The sequence below is a fragment of the Chrysoperla carnea genome, chromosome 2 (assembly GCF_905475395.1).
Source record: "Chrysoperla carnea chromosome 2, inChrCarn1.1, whole genome shotgun sequence".
Lineage (NCBI taxonomy): Eukaryota > Metazoa > Arthropoda > Insecta > Neuroptera > Chrysopidae > Chrysoperla > Chrysoperla carnea.
In genome coordinates, this window is record NC_058338.1 from 21,211,409 (window position 1) to 21,229,561 (window position 18,153).

General features: G+C 29.0%; 1 protein-coding gene across 1 annotated transcript; it reads left to right on the plus strand.

Annotated features, from left to right (window-relative positions):
- Positions 1-8,221: 8,221 nt before the first annotated feature.
- Positions 8,222-15,120, plus strand: LOC123293231 (nose resistant to fluoxetine protein 6-like). The gene is made up of 11 exons (XM_044873980.1): positions 8,222-8,373; positions 9,952-10,107; positions 10,704-10,924; positions 11,309-11,514; positions 11,588-11,864; positions 12,152-12,312; positions 12,369-12,537; positions 12,662-12,855; positions 13,332-13,648; positions 14,215-14,360; positions 14,873-15,120. The coding sequence occupies exons 1-11, from the start codon at positions 8,256-8,258 to the stop codon at positions 14,996-14,998; spliced, it is 2,091 nt and encodes a 696-aa protein (XP_044729915.1). The 5' UTR covers positions 8,222-8,255; the 3' UTR covers positions 14,999-15,120.
- Positions 15,121-18,153: the final 3,033 nt, after the last annotated feature.

Consider the following 18,153-nt stretch of genomic DNA (forward strand, 5'->3'; position numbering starts at 1 on the left):
CGAACGAATATAGAAAAATGGTTTATTAATTAACAGTTAAAAAAAGTACATGTTGTATGACTTTGTAGATAACAATAAACTTAAAAAATAAATACCATTCATGTAATTTTTTTTTATTTCGATACCTTTGTAAGAATAAATAACAAAAAGGAAAAAAAATAAAAATAATTAAGATAAAATTAAAACGAAATAAAGAATACAAACGAAAAATACAACAACGGCAACGCAGTTCTCATTTCCATTCGAGTATGGTTTTCTTTCTTTTTCTGTCGATATATTTGTTTGTTTATATTTTTATTGTTTTTTTGTTTATAGGAATTGAATTGCTTCTGTTGCCTGTGCTACTGAAAAAAATTACTTGTATACATTTACAACCATTAATTAAATCACAACTACATTAAATTCATAGACTGAAACTTCAGCGAACAGAATTTCTAAACTAGTCTTATGAGTATTATAATTTACTATTTTGTAGAAAAGTGGCGTTTCAACATTGGGCGAGTCCCTAAACGACTATTTCTATGCTTTTTATTACAAGACGCCATTAAAACTTAATTGTAATATTAATTTAAAAAAGACATACCTCTGATTTAGTAGTCAACCCAATATGTATGTACATTTCGTTGGATTTGATCAGGATATTTATTATGACATAAAATGAAAATTTCATTGTACTTACTTTAAATTATCTCTGCTTTCTTTAACTTCTGAAAACTTTCACTAGGTACTCTTTTTAAATTATAAAACATAAAATTATGATAAAAAGTACAAATTGACAATTATAAATATATTTTTGTATTATCTCAAAATTCATGACAACGTGAATCGATTGAAAAAGTTTCAGTTTCCTAGGTAACTTAGATGTCGGTTTTTGGTGTCCTTTTTTGGTGTCGTTTTTTTGGTTGCACTTTTTATTGTTTTTGAGTCCCAACCAGCAAACAAATTAAAACAATAATGTGCGATAAGGAACATAGTTCCAAAAAAAAAAAAATTCGCAAGCTCGCAAAAATTTGGCTAGGCTGAGAAAATGATATGGATGGTATAGTATTTTTTGGTTTTTTAATTCTCAATACATAATTCTGATTGATTTTCTTCATTAATTTTTTCCAAAATGATAAGGTTTGTATTCATGGTTTATATAAAATGTAAAAAAGAGAAGACGTAGGTAGTTATACTCACATATACGCTTTAAATACAAGTTTATGTAGGTATATAGAATCCAAGCAAGTCCAATTAAAATAGAGGAAGATAAACATATATAGATATTGAAGTAGTAGTTACAAATACAGTGAAACTGGGGGAAAAAAGCTAAAACATTTAAATTCAATTTAGTAACGGTATTTGTTATTCGATTATAAAAACATTATATTAAAAGCAGGGCAGCAGACGTTATACATACACCCATATACATACATACATACATACCTGCATACACTCTCTCGATGAATTTTGTCCTATAAGCATTGCTTACGGCATTTTATGCTTTTCATTCTGAAATTTATTTTGTTTCTCGGATCCTAAAGTGTCGATCTTACGAAGTAGTTTATCTTTCGCCTGACTTTTAATCGATATATCTGAACGGTTTTTTTGTCATTTTCTCGATTTTATCAAAAGGGTACGTACCACTTAAAAAAATTGCAAAAAATTTGAGAAATTCTCCAATTTTGATAAAACTCAGTATCAAAAGATAAGGTAATTTTGACCCAAAAATCGGGTGCATTTGACGACTGGTCGAATAGTTTTTGATATACGGGCTAAAATCGACCCAAATATTGCGATATCTCAGAAATTCTGCATCCAATCATTAAAATAACATGATTTTTACTCTTTTTGGATCAAAATTACCCCATACACCGAGTTTCATCAAATTCCGAAAGAAATTTTTTTTTTGCGATTTTCTCGATTTTATCAAAGGGGTACCCCTTAAAAAAATTGCAAAAAATCGAAAAGTTTTTTGTATCTCCAATTTCAATAAAACTCATTTTATAAGATAATTTTGACCCAAAAAGTACAAAAATCGGGTGCATTTGACGACTGGTCGAATAGTTTTTGAGATACGGACCAAAATCGACACAAATATTGCGATATCTCAGAAATTCTGCATCCAATCCAATTTTTTGCGTTAAAAAATTACCAAAAATCGAGAAATTTTTTTTGTTATTTTTTCATTATAATTCGTTTGTTTTAAACATGTCATCCACACTTTAAAGAACAGATACAAACAACTTCTTTAATTTTCGAGACATTTACTTCTAATTGAAAACATTTTTCAGTCCATATCCATACATTTCACACAGTACTCATGTTATAAATACAAATATTTTCCTATATAAAATATAAATAAAAAACAAGATAAAATAATATACAATATGATATGCTTGAGAAAGATATAAACAGTAAATGTTTTATTTTTTTTTTAATAACTAGTTTATAATGTGTAAAATTGTAATTGTTTAAAACAATTCATTCAATTATATTATATTTTTTTGAATAATTAACGTTAATTGTAATTGAAGTAATTTTAATAATACAAACAAGTATCCAGTGTTGATTAACATTGTTCAAGAATGTGCACTGAAATAAAAAAATTAAAATAATGACAACCTTATCCCGAAGTTGGCCGTTTAATATTGAATTAAAGTAAAAGTACCTTGAAACAATTTCCTAAACAGGGTTTATTTTAAGTTTTGAACATATTTGTGCGTGAAACAGAAAAATTTTCTGAAAAATAATAAATGATAAGAAGTGCTTAAAATAAACCCTGTTCAGCAGTTGGCAATTACATAAAAGAACATTCGTTATGCAGGAGCTGTGTAAGCTAAGCGAAGTTCCTCAGAGAATGAAAAAAATTACACATTTTTCTTAAAATGGAATATTACTTTTAAATTGTTCAAGAACTTTTACTTAAAAAATAAAGCGTTTAGAGAAAAAAACACAAGAGTACTTTTTTGCTTAAAATTGATCGAAAAATTTCAAATTTCCAACTTTGCGTATCGAACCACCCCTTGTTTATCGGTCGAAAATCTAACGTTTCTAATTAACGAACTTGACCATTCAAATTCCAAAACCCGTGATAGCAATTTTTATGCAAATTGGACTTTAATAGCGATCGCTAGAGAGTTTACAGACACATAAACGTATATACAACATATATCGATGAACATTTGAAGAAAGTTCTTCAAAAATACATTATCAGTACAAAAGCAATAGTTCCATTTCCTTCGACAATTCGTTAAAATTACCTCTTCGATAGTTTTTCTTCTATTCTAAACACAATATTGTACAAATCTTAAAACAAGGACCTTAATTTTTACCTTTTTATAACTTTCTTCACACAAAAAAATGTATTAGTCCAAAACTGTCCAGATTCTTTTTTTGCTATTTGCAAGTTTTTATTTGCCTTACTTAGACAACTTTAATTTATCGTTCAACAAGAATAGTAAGTAGTAAATTGTTTATATATGCCAACAGTTTTATGTTTCATTCGTCAAGTTGCTTTCTTTATTTTCTTTCTTTTTTATTTTCTTTCTCATTTATACAATCAATAAAACAAAGACATGATACATTCATTTAATTTCAAATCCTAAAGAATACAAAATAAAATTGAAACAATGTATAAGAATGAAAAACACACAAATGGTACACAGCTCATATAAGATTTAAATTATTGTTTAAAACAAGAACGTTTTTTTTATGCTGTCGGTGATTTTTAATACAATCAAATTTAAATTTTTTAAATATGTAAGACCTTTTTGGGTCAAAATTACCTTATATACTGAGTTTTATCGAAATTGGAGATAAAAAAGTTAATTTTGGAAATGTGGTTTTTTTCTATAAAAAAATTGAGAAAAACGCAAAAACAATTTTCTTTTGGTATTTAATAAAACTCGATACGGGGGGAGGGGGTAATTTTGACTCAAAAATTGTAAAAATCAGGTTAAATTAAGGATTGGATGCAGAGTTTCTAAGATATCGCAATATTTGGATTGATTTTAGTCCGTATCTCAAAAACTATTCGACCAGTCAACAAATACACCCGATTTTTGTACTTTTTGGGTCAAAATTATTATATTAACTGAGTTTTATCGAAACTGGAAGAAACAAAACTTTTTGTAATTTTGTTAATGGGTCCCTTCGAAAAAATCGAAAAATATTGTTTTGGAATTTATTGAAACTCGGTGGATGGGGTAATTTTGATCCAAAAAGTATAAATATTATGTTAATTTAATGATTGGACCTAACAGAAAGTTACAATGTCAGCGAATATCATGCTGGATATTTACGTGCTGACTTTTAATGAAGTGCCCTATGTAATACGGTAAAATTGAATGTAGCCCATCTCCTCTTGATAAGATCTTTTTATCTCTATATACAAGTTTTCTATATGAACAAAATAAAGTAATTACATCCTCCGTTATAGATATGTCATATTTATACTCGTTAAACGACATATTCTTTACTTTGTATATATTTAAATAATTTAATGTCTACTTGTCAAACAGTAAAAACATTATTAATGATATAATAAATTAACATCTGTTATTTCTATTTCTATTCACCTATTGATTTAGAAAATTTAATTTTTTAATAAAACAAGTTGATCCGGCGAACTTCGTAGGCTTACAAGATGGATCCCACGGACCCAAGATTCAAAACATTCAATTGACCAGTTTGACTGATTCAGTTTGATATCTCTTTTCGTTTTTAAGTTATCGTGATAACAGACGACAGATAGAGAGACAGCTGAACAACCGGAAATGAACTAATGAACACCTATAATAAAATTTTGGTCGTAGCATCAATATTTTTAAGCGTTACAAACTTGGGGCTAAACTTATACCTTGATATATATTACATATATACATGGTATAAAAATCAATGAAGATAAAACTATTAGTATACCATGTATATATGAAATATATCAAGGTATACTATGTTTAGTAGCAAGTTTGTAACGCTTAAAAATATTGATGCTACGTACAAAATTTTGCTATAGGTGTTTATAAAATCACTTCATTAGTCCATTTCCGATTGTCTGCCTGTCTGTCTGTCATCACGATAACTAAAAAACGAAAAGAGATATCCAGCTGAAATTATAGCGTGTTAAGGAAGTAAAAAGTAAGATCGAATTCGTAAATGAGCAACATAGGTCAATTGGGTCTTGGGTCCGTAAGACCCATTTTGTAAATCGTTAAAGATAGAACAAAATTTTGAATATAAAAAATGTGTTTTATTAAAAAATAAACAACTTTTGTTTGAAACATTTTTTCGTAAACATCACTGTTTACTCGTAAAGGCGCAAATTAGGTTAGGAACATATGGCATTAATACACGTATTATATTTGTGTATCAGAGGAGTGGATATCTTTCTTTACAGACATTTCAACAATTAACTCAGTCAATTGTTTGTTTTCACTAGTTTTTGTTAAGTGTTTGTAATGTTTATAGATTTTAAAAAACTTTTTAATGTTTTTTCTGTTATCGAAATGAACAATAATGGACAATCTTTTGACTAACTTTCAACTATATTGTTATATGTATCTGTTTACTGTACATATAATAAAATAAAATAGCTATAGATATATACATAATGTGAATAAACATTGTAAATATATGTAGGTTTGTACATACTGTACAAGAACATGTATGTAATATACATGCATAAATACGATAGACGAGGGATGTTTACTGATAAACCAATATTATTAACAAGGTAAAGCAAACATGAAAATATTGTGTAAAAATAAAATAATTTAAGGGTAATACACGAAGGAGGCTATCCTTCTGGAAATTGGCGATTTTCAGTGAATATGTTTTAACACTCTGCCATGAAATATCTAAACAGATATTATGATTACATATTCTTCAGGAATGAATATTTGGGTGTACATAAGGCGTTTGGTAGAGCCCATTTGCAACAAATTAACCAGATAACTATAGGTGTGGTGATAACGCGTTTCGTGGTCTGTTAGTCCTTTATGACGCCCTAGAGAAAAAACACACGGATTAATTTTTCTTACGCCAATCGATTTGTCCATTGAATACCTTTTCAACGATACCCCACTTAACTATGTTCGCCAACTTTCATTTTGTTCTTTTTCACAATATAGCGTTGGATTGCCGCCGTATATGTTTTCGACTACCATGCTTCCTTGAGAGTAATTCGCAAAATTAAGACAAATCGATTGACTTGATAATTATCAAAATCGGTCCATACGTTTGGTCTTTACTGCTTGACTGTGCCGGAAAGTGGCAAACATATACTCTGCGTCACAAAATGTACACTTGTTTGACCATTCTAAGTGATTTTACCATTCTTAGAATGGTAAAATTTTGTACCCGAGTATTTATGTTACAGACTATGTATCCTGAAAAAACATGTTACCATTCCTTTACGTCGTGCAATGGGGTAATAGAAACTGCCATAGATACCTAAAAAAATATATTTGCTTTAAGTAAGAATTTGATCTACGTTTAACCTTTGTTCGCGGATATTTGAAGTGAAGTCATATATCCAAAATTTAAACTTCGGAATAATGAAATTACATAATACCCTGACCAAAAGTAACACTCTGTATTCAGCCACATAATAATATCTACAAACAATATAAATATTTTTTAGTATAAACATTTTCTATGTGTTTGTATGGAATCGTAAAGTCACGACGGATACACGGATATAACCAGATAAATGATAAAATACACTTCATTGTCTTGTGCAAAAATATATACAAATTTTATTTTCAGAATTATTCATTTAATGTGAGATAAATATCAACTTATTATTCCTAGATTCTAGGAGGAAATAGCGTTGAAATAATTTTGGTAATAATTACTTTTAACAGAGGTAAGTAGCAATCCAGGAACAGTCAATGAATCTTTATAAACATTGTCCGACTACATCGTTTAAAGCTTACTTAAAGAAGTTAAAAACAAAACTTTGTTCGATCTTGATCTGGAAAAATTTATGTTAAAAATGTCAACGGGAATCGATAGAAAGATGAATTCTAAGCAAAAAAAAGTCATTCAAGCATATTTAAAAAAGTCAATACTTTCCAAGCTATTTCCGATTGAAATTCGGAGTATTTAACGTAAAATAACTGAAAATTTATCAGTTTTTTGAAGAAAGTATATGGTACACGTTTCAAAGTACTTTAAAGAACCATGAAAATGAAAAAAGTTTCAAGTCATTTGCACGAAAATTAACAGAGTTATAATGAAAACAAAGTTTCTCATACCGTACGTTATTTTTTTGTTTTATGCATCACAAAAACTAATGAATTCACCACGGGAACTTAAATTAATGCTTGCGACTTTCTAATTTGCTTTATTTAGGTATTAGCAGCATGCTCAGAAAGTTCTCGCAGTTACAAATATATTTATTTTTTGAAATTTTGCAATATTAATTCAAAATTTTTTTTTTTTAAATACAAAAAAAAGTCCTCTAGTAATATTTATAAAAGAGAAGTCTCGCATTCAATATTGAGGAATAATATTCAATACAATTTACTTGTCATCTCGATAATTATTCTAATAGACCATCACCCAAGTAGGAAATGCCAATGTAGAACTGTAAAAATTGATTATTTTTGAGGATATAAAAGGGAGAGTCTCTGCTCATTCGTTGACACTCTTAAAGGTCACTTCCTTAACTCCGAATTTCAGGTCAATTGAACAAAAGATAAGCACTGGAAATGCTTCAAAGTAGTGAGAAAAAAAATGTAGCAATTTGATTCAGTGCAAATGTCTTTTTTTTAAATATTAACATGAAAACTTAAAATAGATAACAAATCAAACATAATTATATAATAAATATTAGTTAACCTTCTGATGAATTTTAAGGTCGGTTAAGAAACCAGTTCCTTTGCAAAAAAATTTCAGTTTTAAGTACCTTTTTAACTGAGAAACTTTTGAACTCGGTTTATTATGCAGACAGGCAAAAAAAGTTTTATTCATTTTCTTTTTTGTATGACAATAAAAAACAATAATTTTCCATTTAAATTAATTTAATTATGTTCTATTATAACCATTTTATTATTATTGCTTTATGATTTTTGTCCTTAAGAAAAACTATGATAAATGAAATGTAAATTATTAGATGTCAGGGTCTTGCAATTTAATCTCTAATTACCTTTGTACATGAATAACTCCAAAGTTAAAAGATTAAAAGAAATTTTTCATTGATTTCAGTTAACAGTAAAGATATGTTCAAGTATTTGAGTAAGCATAATGAGTTTGACGTTCTAGTTTTAAAAATGTTTAAGTATATTTTTTTTTACATCGTCTTAGTAAATTTTCAATTTATAAAAACAGAAAATGTAGTGAACCAGAAAAATTTTAATATTAGTGAACATGAAAATTATTCCGACAATGGTAAGTAGATCTTTAAAGTAGAATTATTAGTGAGATTAGCAGAATTAAGTTAGATTACCGGAAAATATAACTTTGAAATAATTTTGGGTTCTTTATTTAATTTTGGTGATTTTGCCGTTTTTCTTCGGTTTATATATCTTAGAATTATTCAATATTTTTTGTAAACTTTTAAAGAATATTATTTCACAAAGAGATCATTTTTCACAAGATGGATATTGAAAGACTCTTTCGATATATATATATTGCATGTTTATCGCCTTTTCGCAAAATGAGGGGTAATTTAATACGCAATGTGTTCATAAAACACGCTCAGAAACTAACCTTTAAATCGGACTACCCTTCGAATTAGGAATACATGTCGCTAAATTGGCAGCAGATTTTCGCATACTCATAACATAATTTTAAGAAAATAGTTTTGAATAGTATTCAAAGGAGCTTAACTATTTACTTTTGTGTAAAGTACATTAAATAGTTCGATAGATTTACATGAAATATGACTTATCTATATCCATTTAAATAACATAGCCCAAGCATACCGCAAGCGAGAACCTAAATTTGGATAAATTTTAAATCAATTTTCTACATTTACAATCGATAGTAACATTATTATAACAGCAAACGTGATATTTATTTTTATTTTAAAATTATTTATATACAAATTTTTAATCGTTATTTAAAAGATGCCCTGACGTGTGTAATCCGTTATATTAAACATATGCAAATCCTTAACCCGTCAGCACTCGCGTGAACCGTTCGGTAATTTTCAGTTGCTTGATTAGACATTTGCTCTCGCGTTCTACATATGCGTCAAATATTTCTAGTGGTTATTGAATAATAACACTTGTGATATTTCTTTCACAAGTTTTTTTTCTTGAGTACGACTAGTATTAAAACTACGAAAGTACACGAACAAACCAGAAAATTACCGAAGTTAATAATTTTTGCTTGCACCTTTACTCTCGTGATGATAGAAATTGTCAGAATTTCTGAAGGACTTGTAATAAATAAAGTTTTAAAAACTGTAGACTCATTGAAAAAATCAAAAAATTCATAATTCGAAAATAGATAAAGTTTTATGAAGCAAAAGTTTCAACCACATATACTATTTTAAAAATAAAAGTTATTTATAATATAAATCTAGCATTTAAAAATGCTCATCACGCGAGTGTTGACAGGTTAACATTTGTATTATATAATACCTAATACACGAATATTACTTTGTGCATAAAACCATTGTAAAAGACAGTAAAATAGCAGTTTTAAATAGAAAATCTAATGATTTACAAAATATGTCATTTAATAATTTACCCATGTAAATCGTTGTATTATGATTCTTGTGAAGTATTTCCATTAGATCAATTATTTTTTGAAGGTTGCCATTGTATGCTTATAATTATCCATCAAAAAAACAACATTATGCAGTAACTGACGATTTTATAGAAGAATGATTTCTTATATTCGCATATTAAAATAAATTAGTTAAACACCATAAAATTTACACCAGTGCCGTTACGGACTAATCGAAAAGTTTGTGACAGTATGTTTATAATGTTAACACTTCATATTAATTTGTTCCAGAAAAACAAAGTGTTACTGAATATTTCAACAATTATTGGTTGAAACAATTACCAGCATTTGACCTAACTATATCTGATACGATTACACCAAAATGTCGTTTGCATAGCGAAGAATATCAACAAGAACTACAAAACTTAACATTGTGGGCACTTAAAAGTACGTATTTTTATAAATCTTTAATTTTCTAGAGTTTCTAGAGCCTAACTACTTTTTAAAGGTAGCTAAATATTTTCAACCTTCTATTTTACCTACTTCTGGAAACTAACTTACTGCATCGCTTTATTATTTATAAATGGGGTTCATATAATATTAATCATAGTAAACCATCATATTGAAGCTTCTCTACGGGCAACTGAAGATCTACGGGCAACTTTCTTTCTTTCAACGTTTATTCTTTTTCGAAAGTATAGCAGGAAGAAGATTCCTGTTGGGTAGGTATATTCAAGTTATTAGTTTATAATGCTTAATTTTATAACAGCCCCATCTGATAATATTAAGGAGATGAATGGGGTGGGGTCAAAGTTATTTGAACAAATTTCGCTCACCCCTTTCATCTACGTATTAACTTCCTAGTATAGGAAGTTATTGAGCGTCTGATTTTCGAAGTCGAAATTGTCAACATATTTTTACGTTTCATGGTCAGGCCAAGGCATTAACACAAATTATTATTAAATTATTACAAATCCTTTTAGCAACAAAGGATGAAGTATTATAAGGAAGTCTACCCAAATACAAAATTCAATTTTTTACAGTGTATGATGCGTCAGCCAAAATACCATTAGGTATATTAAGTGGAAATTTAAACCAATATGGTAATTTTGATGAATGTCTTAATACGCATTCTGACAATGGTGAAATTTCTGGACAATATTGTATGGCTGATATAGAAATTATGGAACCAAATTCAAAGTACTTACGTGAATTGCATAGTCTCATATATGCACATTTTCCCATGCGTAGTGGTATTAATGATGTAAGTTTATTTATCATTATTGTAGGCATTGCTAAAATTATAAAATAATTATTTATAAATAATAATAAATTAACTCAATTAAAAATGGGACAGTGGAGTTTGATTTCCTTCTTCGATTCATGATTGAAAGCTTTAAGTTTTAAACGAAGTTTAATCAAAATTGAAGTCAGAAAGCATGAAAATCCTATATGAGGACTTAATTTGTTGTTATGTTTATGTATTTTCAAGATTGTAGATTGAACTATTTCGCTTCGATGAAAAGCATTTACCTAGCCTTTGAATTTGAAATATGCTCTTTTATCGGTGGCAATTCGCATGGATAAAAAATATTAAGTAGTCCATTCAACACAAAAAATATATCATTAAAAGAAAATATTTTTACAGCCTGGGCATACTGCTCCACGTTGGTCTTCAATTTTTTGGGCAGTATGTGTACCGGCTTCTTGCTCACATGAAGATGTAGAAATTGGGATCAAAAATACACTAAAATCTTTTCAAGAAAAAAGTGGAATATCTTTAAAAATAAGAGTATTTAACGAATCATGCCAAACAGCGGAAAATGAAATTTCATGGGCAACGATTTTAATCGGGTAAGAAATTTGGAAACTTGATAAACTAATCTGACTAAATTTAAAATTTTAATTTTTTTAAAACTATTTTCAGTTTCCTTTTAACAATTTTTATTGGTTTTGTATTTATTATTACCTTAATCGATTATTTCTTACAATATCCACTGGATAATATTCACGGAATGCATGGAATATTGCTTGCATTCTCGTTACGTCGAACCTTGCGAAATGTATTTTCATTAGATCGACCGAAAGACGATATTGAATGTGTTCATGGTGTACGATTTTTCAATATGATTCTTATCTATCTTATTCATAAATCACTGGGTGTTTTATTTGCTGGATTCGTAAATAGAACAGATTTAACAGAGGTAATTTTCTCAAAATAATTTTAATTGAGTGTAATTCCCGGTGATTCCCGAATAATGGTTTTTATAATATTAATCAGTCACCGCTTTGCTTTTCAAGTTTCTCCAAACGTTGTGCCTGCTAAACGCACCTTTTATTGTCAGATGTGCACCTATAGGCTCAACAGTTTTTGCTTGCAGGAGTTTTATCCATAAAACTTATTTTTCTAGTTTCAAGTATTTGTCAGCTTAAATTTGTCACACTGTATCTATAGAATAGGTAAGTCATTTTATTATTTTCGTTTTTCCAGGCGATGTCAAGTAGTGTGTCGATTCCTGGTCGAGCTGTATATTTGCTCACTGACACATTTTTAATGCTTAGTGGAATGTTGTCTGCTTATTCATATTTTGGACGAAAAAATCGTGGAACACAAATACATTTAAAGGATGAATACATATCCCGATTGATTAGGTATAAAACTGATTTTTTCTTGATCTGATAATTAAAAAACAAATTTTTGTTTTTAGAATTATACCACCTATGATGGCTATGGTCTTATTTGTCGGATTTTTTCAACCCCATATAGGATCTGGGCCAAAATGGAAGTCAATTGTTACACATAGTGCAAAACTTTGCCAAAATTATTGGTGGCGTAATTTGTTATTTATTCAAAACTATTTTGGAGAAGAAGTAATGGTTAGCTTAGCTTTTAATATCATTCTTATAATCTTAGCTTTTGATTTCATTCTTATATTAGAGCTTTGGTAGTGTGGAATTTAATAACTAAAATTTCGTTCTAAAACTTGTTCTTGATTTTTAGTGTCTTCCTCATTCACATCATATTGGAAGTGAAATGCAACTATTTCTAGTATCTCCATTATTCTTTTGGACGTTATGGAAATGGAAGAAACTTGGAATTATGATGCTACTAGCGGCAGCTATATGGTCGACAGTTTTACGTTTTAATGTGATGTACTATAATGATTACTCAGTTAGTTTCCATTTTGGCGCAAGGTGAGTGTTATCCAAACATTTGAAATTTTTTTTACTAATTAATCATCTTCTTATGTCTTTTGTGAAAAATGTCTAAACGGTTTATGAGAAATTAACTGTCAAAGTCAGGTTTTCTTACCGAAAAAAGTACACATTTCTCACAGAGACATGTACAAAGGGCTGTTTTTATTAATCAATTTAGCGCAAAACCGTACAGAGAATCGACTTGAAAATTATACAGAACGCGTTTTTAATACTCATTAATTGACATATTTCAGTTTTTTGGTAACACTTTCTTTTTGGTATCGAAACGCCTTAAGTAAGGGTTATCAAAAATGACCTATGCCAAAGAAAATAATTTTAAAAAATGTTTCTTAAAAAACTTTACACATTTAAAACCAAATTATTCAAATAGTATTTCTCATGCGCCGAATGTCTACTCCTGGTTACAAACATTTGCTACATTTGCTACATACCTTCAATGTTTATCTTTTTAGCATTAAACAATTGTATGCAGGAATCAATAATATGTACATTATACCAACGCATCGTGCAACTAGTTACCTTATTGGTGCCTTATTAGGCTACTATTTACGTAATATCCCAAAAATGACCATAAAACCAGCAGTATTAAATACTGGTCAGACTGCGGCTATTATATTACTTTGTTTGTCAATGTATGAGCCAACATTAATGAGTCAAAAATCATATAAACATAATTCAATTGATGAAGCATGGTTTGCTGCTTTTGGATCAATCACATGGTGCTTATTCTGGGCATGGATTATTTTTAGTGATTATTCTGGTAATCGAAGTAAGTTAAACAATCTTTAACTGCTCCAAGTTAAAAGCCTTAATAAGCCGCCCTAGTGATATGCCGACGACATTTTAGTCTGATTTTTGTCTGCTTTTTGATTGTTTGGTAATATGTATATAGAAAAGTGGGTGAAGGCTTAATAAGTCAAAATCGAAATTGCATTTGCCTTTTATGGGAATATGTGTTATTCCCATGTCTTTTGTGTTAAAAAGAAAAGAGGCACCTTCTTGGGCGAGATCTAATCATTTCGGTCGTTGCGTACTTTGTACTGCAACTTTTGTTTTCCATTTTTTGTTTTTTTCAATCAATTAAGAGAAGTTTCAATCTAAGTGATTGAAAACATGTTTTTTTTGTCATTTAGATAAGCTGATGCGCAGTACAAAATACGCAACGACTGCTGACGAGACCCAACCCAGACAGGCGCCTTAAATTCAGCCACGGGCGCTTATAGCTCGGCACGAAGTTTTATGTCCTGATTGTATACTTTCTTGGTAGCACCCCTCCATCCTTTAAGAGCGCTGAAATAATCGAAGTTTATTTCAACTTTTCTATTTGTATTGTAGATATGTTTACAAAATTTTTGTCATGGCCTGGATTTTTAATAACAACACGAATATCTTATGCAGTTTATTTAACACAGCTTCCAATTATCTTGCAAAATGCAGCTTCAACTCGAGCTTCCGAGCATTTTCAATTCAGTACAGTAATGGTAAGTAAAGGAAAAATTGAAGTAACGTGATTGTCAGCATATAACATCATTGATAAACGCTTCTTAATAGTTCTTCACTATTAAGGAATTCTTAATAGTGAATGAATTTTTGAGGACAAAATAATCTTTCACGGACAAAATAATGCAGGTAAGCTGAACTCTGACGGCTATCTGCTTATTTTGTTTAATAACAAATACATAAGCCGCAAGTATTGCAAAATTTAGGATATCGACCAATATCGTTGTATTATTACGAGTGTCGTGTATAATGGTTTCTACATTTGCTATTCAAATTCAATTCATATGATTTTTTAGTTAAATAATCATACAAAACGGATAAACCTTTTCCTAGGCCGCGCAAATGAGTATTTTTAATAGAAAGGGATAATATTTGTCTAAGCATAATTTAAAAAAAAAATTATTATAGAAATGTGTATATCAATGGCATTATATACTGACGGACATAGAGACCAATTATTTATATATCGATTAATATAATCCTTTGTTTTCAGTATAATTTTCATGAATTTGGGTGTATCATTATTGCATCGCTAGTTTTAACATTGTTATTCGAAACTCCATTTGAAACAATAAAGAAAATATGTTTAAAAAGATATGAAAACAAACTTAATAATTAAGAAAGTTAATTATGAAAGTACTTATAAAAACACTTGATGATGCTCAAGACAATTTGGGAGAGAGACATCATCAGATTAATTGGTTATGAAAAATGGGTCACTTCAATTTGATACATCAATAGAATGTTCGGAACAAACACTATAAAAAAGTTGAAAATGTGATTTTAAGCTTATCTTTTTTAAAATGTGATATTTATAGAAAATAAAACTTCAATTTATCCTCTTAAATTTTTTTTTCGTTTTCAAAAAGACCTCAAATTTTGTAATTTAGAACTTTAAGCTAAATACTTTCGTAAATACTGAACTTGGAGAATTAACTGCAAGAAGTTCAATTTACAAATGTTTTTCTTTTTCTTTTTTACAACTTCTACACGCTTGCAAAATTAATGGTACCACTGCAAATAAAACTTCTCTATAATCTATATACAACACGTATCATCTTCGTTTTATGTGAAACGAATATACAGTATTTGGTTTTTTTATATGGCAGCGTCTTCGCGGTTAAACAGGACTCTTAAGTTTTTTCTTAGAACTACTTAAATATTTTTTGTAGCAGATTCTTGAAAAAAACTTTGAAAATTAGTTTTTCCTAGGTCTCAATAGCACAGGGTTAAAGTTTTGGGAAGAAGTTTTTTGTTTATCGATAAAATAAACTCCATAAATATTCTTTTTAGAAAGATGAAAATTTTGTTATTTATTACGTTCTTAAGTGACCAAAATCTCCTCTATGCGTTTGATATTGGTTGTGTCACTAACATTTGCTATACTTTCAATAATAATTGTTGGTATAATTTTATTCCCTACGATACCGAGTTCGACTGTATATTTCAAACTTACAGTTCAGTGCTTTATTTTTATTTGTTTAACATGCGTACATATTACGAACCTAAATCTTTTCAATACAAAATTTAAAAACTAAAAGTGTATTATTCGTATTCCATTAATCACGGACGGTGAATACATTTCAAACATTGAATAAGTTCATCAAACCATTAAAAATAAGAAATGATTGATTGTATAAAAAATCAATGCATTTATTCAATGACTGAGGTAATTTTTTTTAAACTTTTTAAATACTTATAAAGTAACATAGTACTAATATAGACTACTTAAAAATACTTATTCGCACCGTGTGTTAGTTTTATAGGAGGCGTTTCCATGGTAACGATACACTACTTTAATTATATAATCGTATGGATGCATATATAATTGTATGGATTGCATTTATGACTTACAGTGAAAATTTAATATTATTGTCTCACGAAAAATACTATTTGTGCAATTTGATTTCTAATATTCACAATTTTTATGCATTAATTAAGTTTAATTAATTAGTGTTTTTCAATAATTTTAATTTGACATTTTCTATAAGATTAACATGTAAAGAACTGCAAGCTAGTCACTTTTAGTATGTTAGTACTATGTATGTAGTCAAAACAGCCTCCTTCATCGCCAAAATTTTTCACTGGAAGCGCTGGCATCGATTTTATTGTCCCTACCATGACTACGCACACAACGAATAACGAAAACAAAAGTACTTAAAAAACTTATGAACGAAATCTTGACAAACTTGGTGCACATCTATGTTCTCGGAGCAATACCCTGCACATCTCATGATTTTCTAGACTTAAATATTCCATTTCGTATGGCTGGTAATATAACAGGTATATTAAATTATTGGGAATTATAAAGCATAAAAAACCATTTCACATGCATAAAAAGCATGAATGATTTTCTATTCTTTAATCGTTTTCCATTGATTGCGTGATTTTGATAATGTTTTTACATTTATTTATGGTAAGTAATAAAAATATGTATTCACCGTTCAATGGTATATTCTCTAATATCTGTTTTTTTTGTCGATATAGCAAAATCAAACCAGTGATTCTAATAATGTTTGTCTTATTTCTTGGGTTAAAATTAATTCATTTCCAATATTACATTATGTTAACTAAACATTTAATTCAATCAGTCACATTCGTTCATTGAATTTAAGCTGGACCTTAGGGACGTCAGATTAAGCCCCCCAGTAAAGTCAAACATAAATAACGACTCTACACAATGGGACATGGTTATATTGCTTGAATTGTTTTCGTAATTGAACAAGTTACGGCACAAATTTCTTTGAAATATCAACTCTTGTATAGGATTTTAGTCGACCTCAGAAACTGATCATCTAATTGGCCTTATTCTTTGTTTATATTTTTTGGTTCAAAAGTAATTTTAAAATCGAAACCAAAAAAATATTCTCAGTTTCTTAAGGGACACTCCTTTGAAACAATCGAGAAAATCATAAGACACAAAGTGGCGAAACACACTTTTGAGAATCACAGAACTGATTATAAAATCAAACATACATATATACGTACTAATACCCCATGGTACCATGATGTTGATCACCTTTTTTCATCAACGCCCGCCCCATAGCGTTGGTAGGTATAATAGGTATACACATAAAATCTAAAACCTACATCTACCTTCTACTATTATAGAATCTATAACAATGCAATACATACAATTTTTATTATCGGATTGAAATAAAAAGGGGAAATTTGATGTTTCAGTAAAAGTAATACCTGGTGGAATCAAAACCAATCAGTTAGAAATATGTAAGCAAAAAAAAAAAAAAAAATGTGTAATACAAAATAAAAACAATACCTTCAACGAACGACTGTATATTCCATTTAATAATATACAGGGTGGGCCATTTTAATCTATACACCTGAATATCTCGTTTTGTAGTTAACAAATCAAAAAATAACTTGAACAAAAATTGTAGAGTTTGATGGGTGACATCAGATTGGATCTAGTTCTTCGGGTTTCTTTAATGGCCAATTTAGATGCAAACGGTAAGTGAAACAATAACACTTTAAATTAAAAAGTTGATCCTCATAAAAAAAAAACTAAGAATTGCTTTCTGAGGAAATTCGTTTAGGATCTAAATTGCTTCTGATTATGTGCCAGGATAGATATGCCAAAATTCGACGGAAATTCGAACTAGATCAACTACTTAACAACATCGTAAAATACAATTGGGCATCTCAATACAAATTATGTTGAAGGATTGTGAATTGAGTGATATTTGGAATACCCAACAACAAAATGCTATGCCTCAGCTATTGGATGATTACAGCCAAACTTTGATACAACGAGAT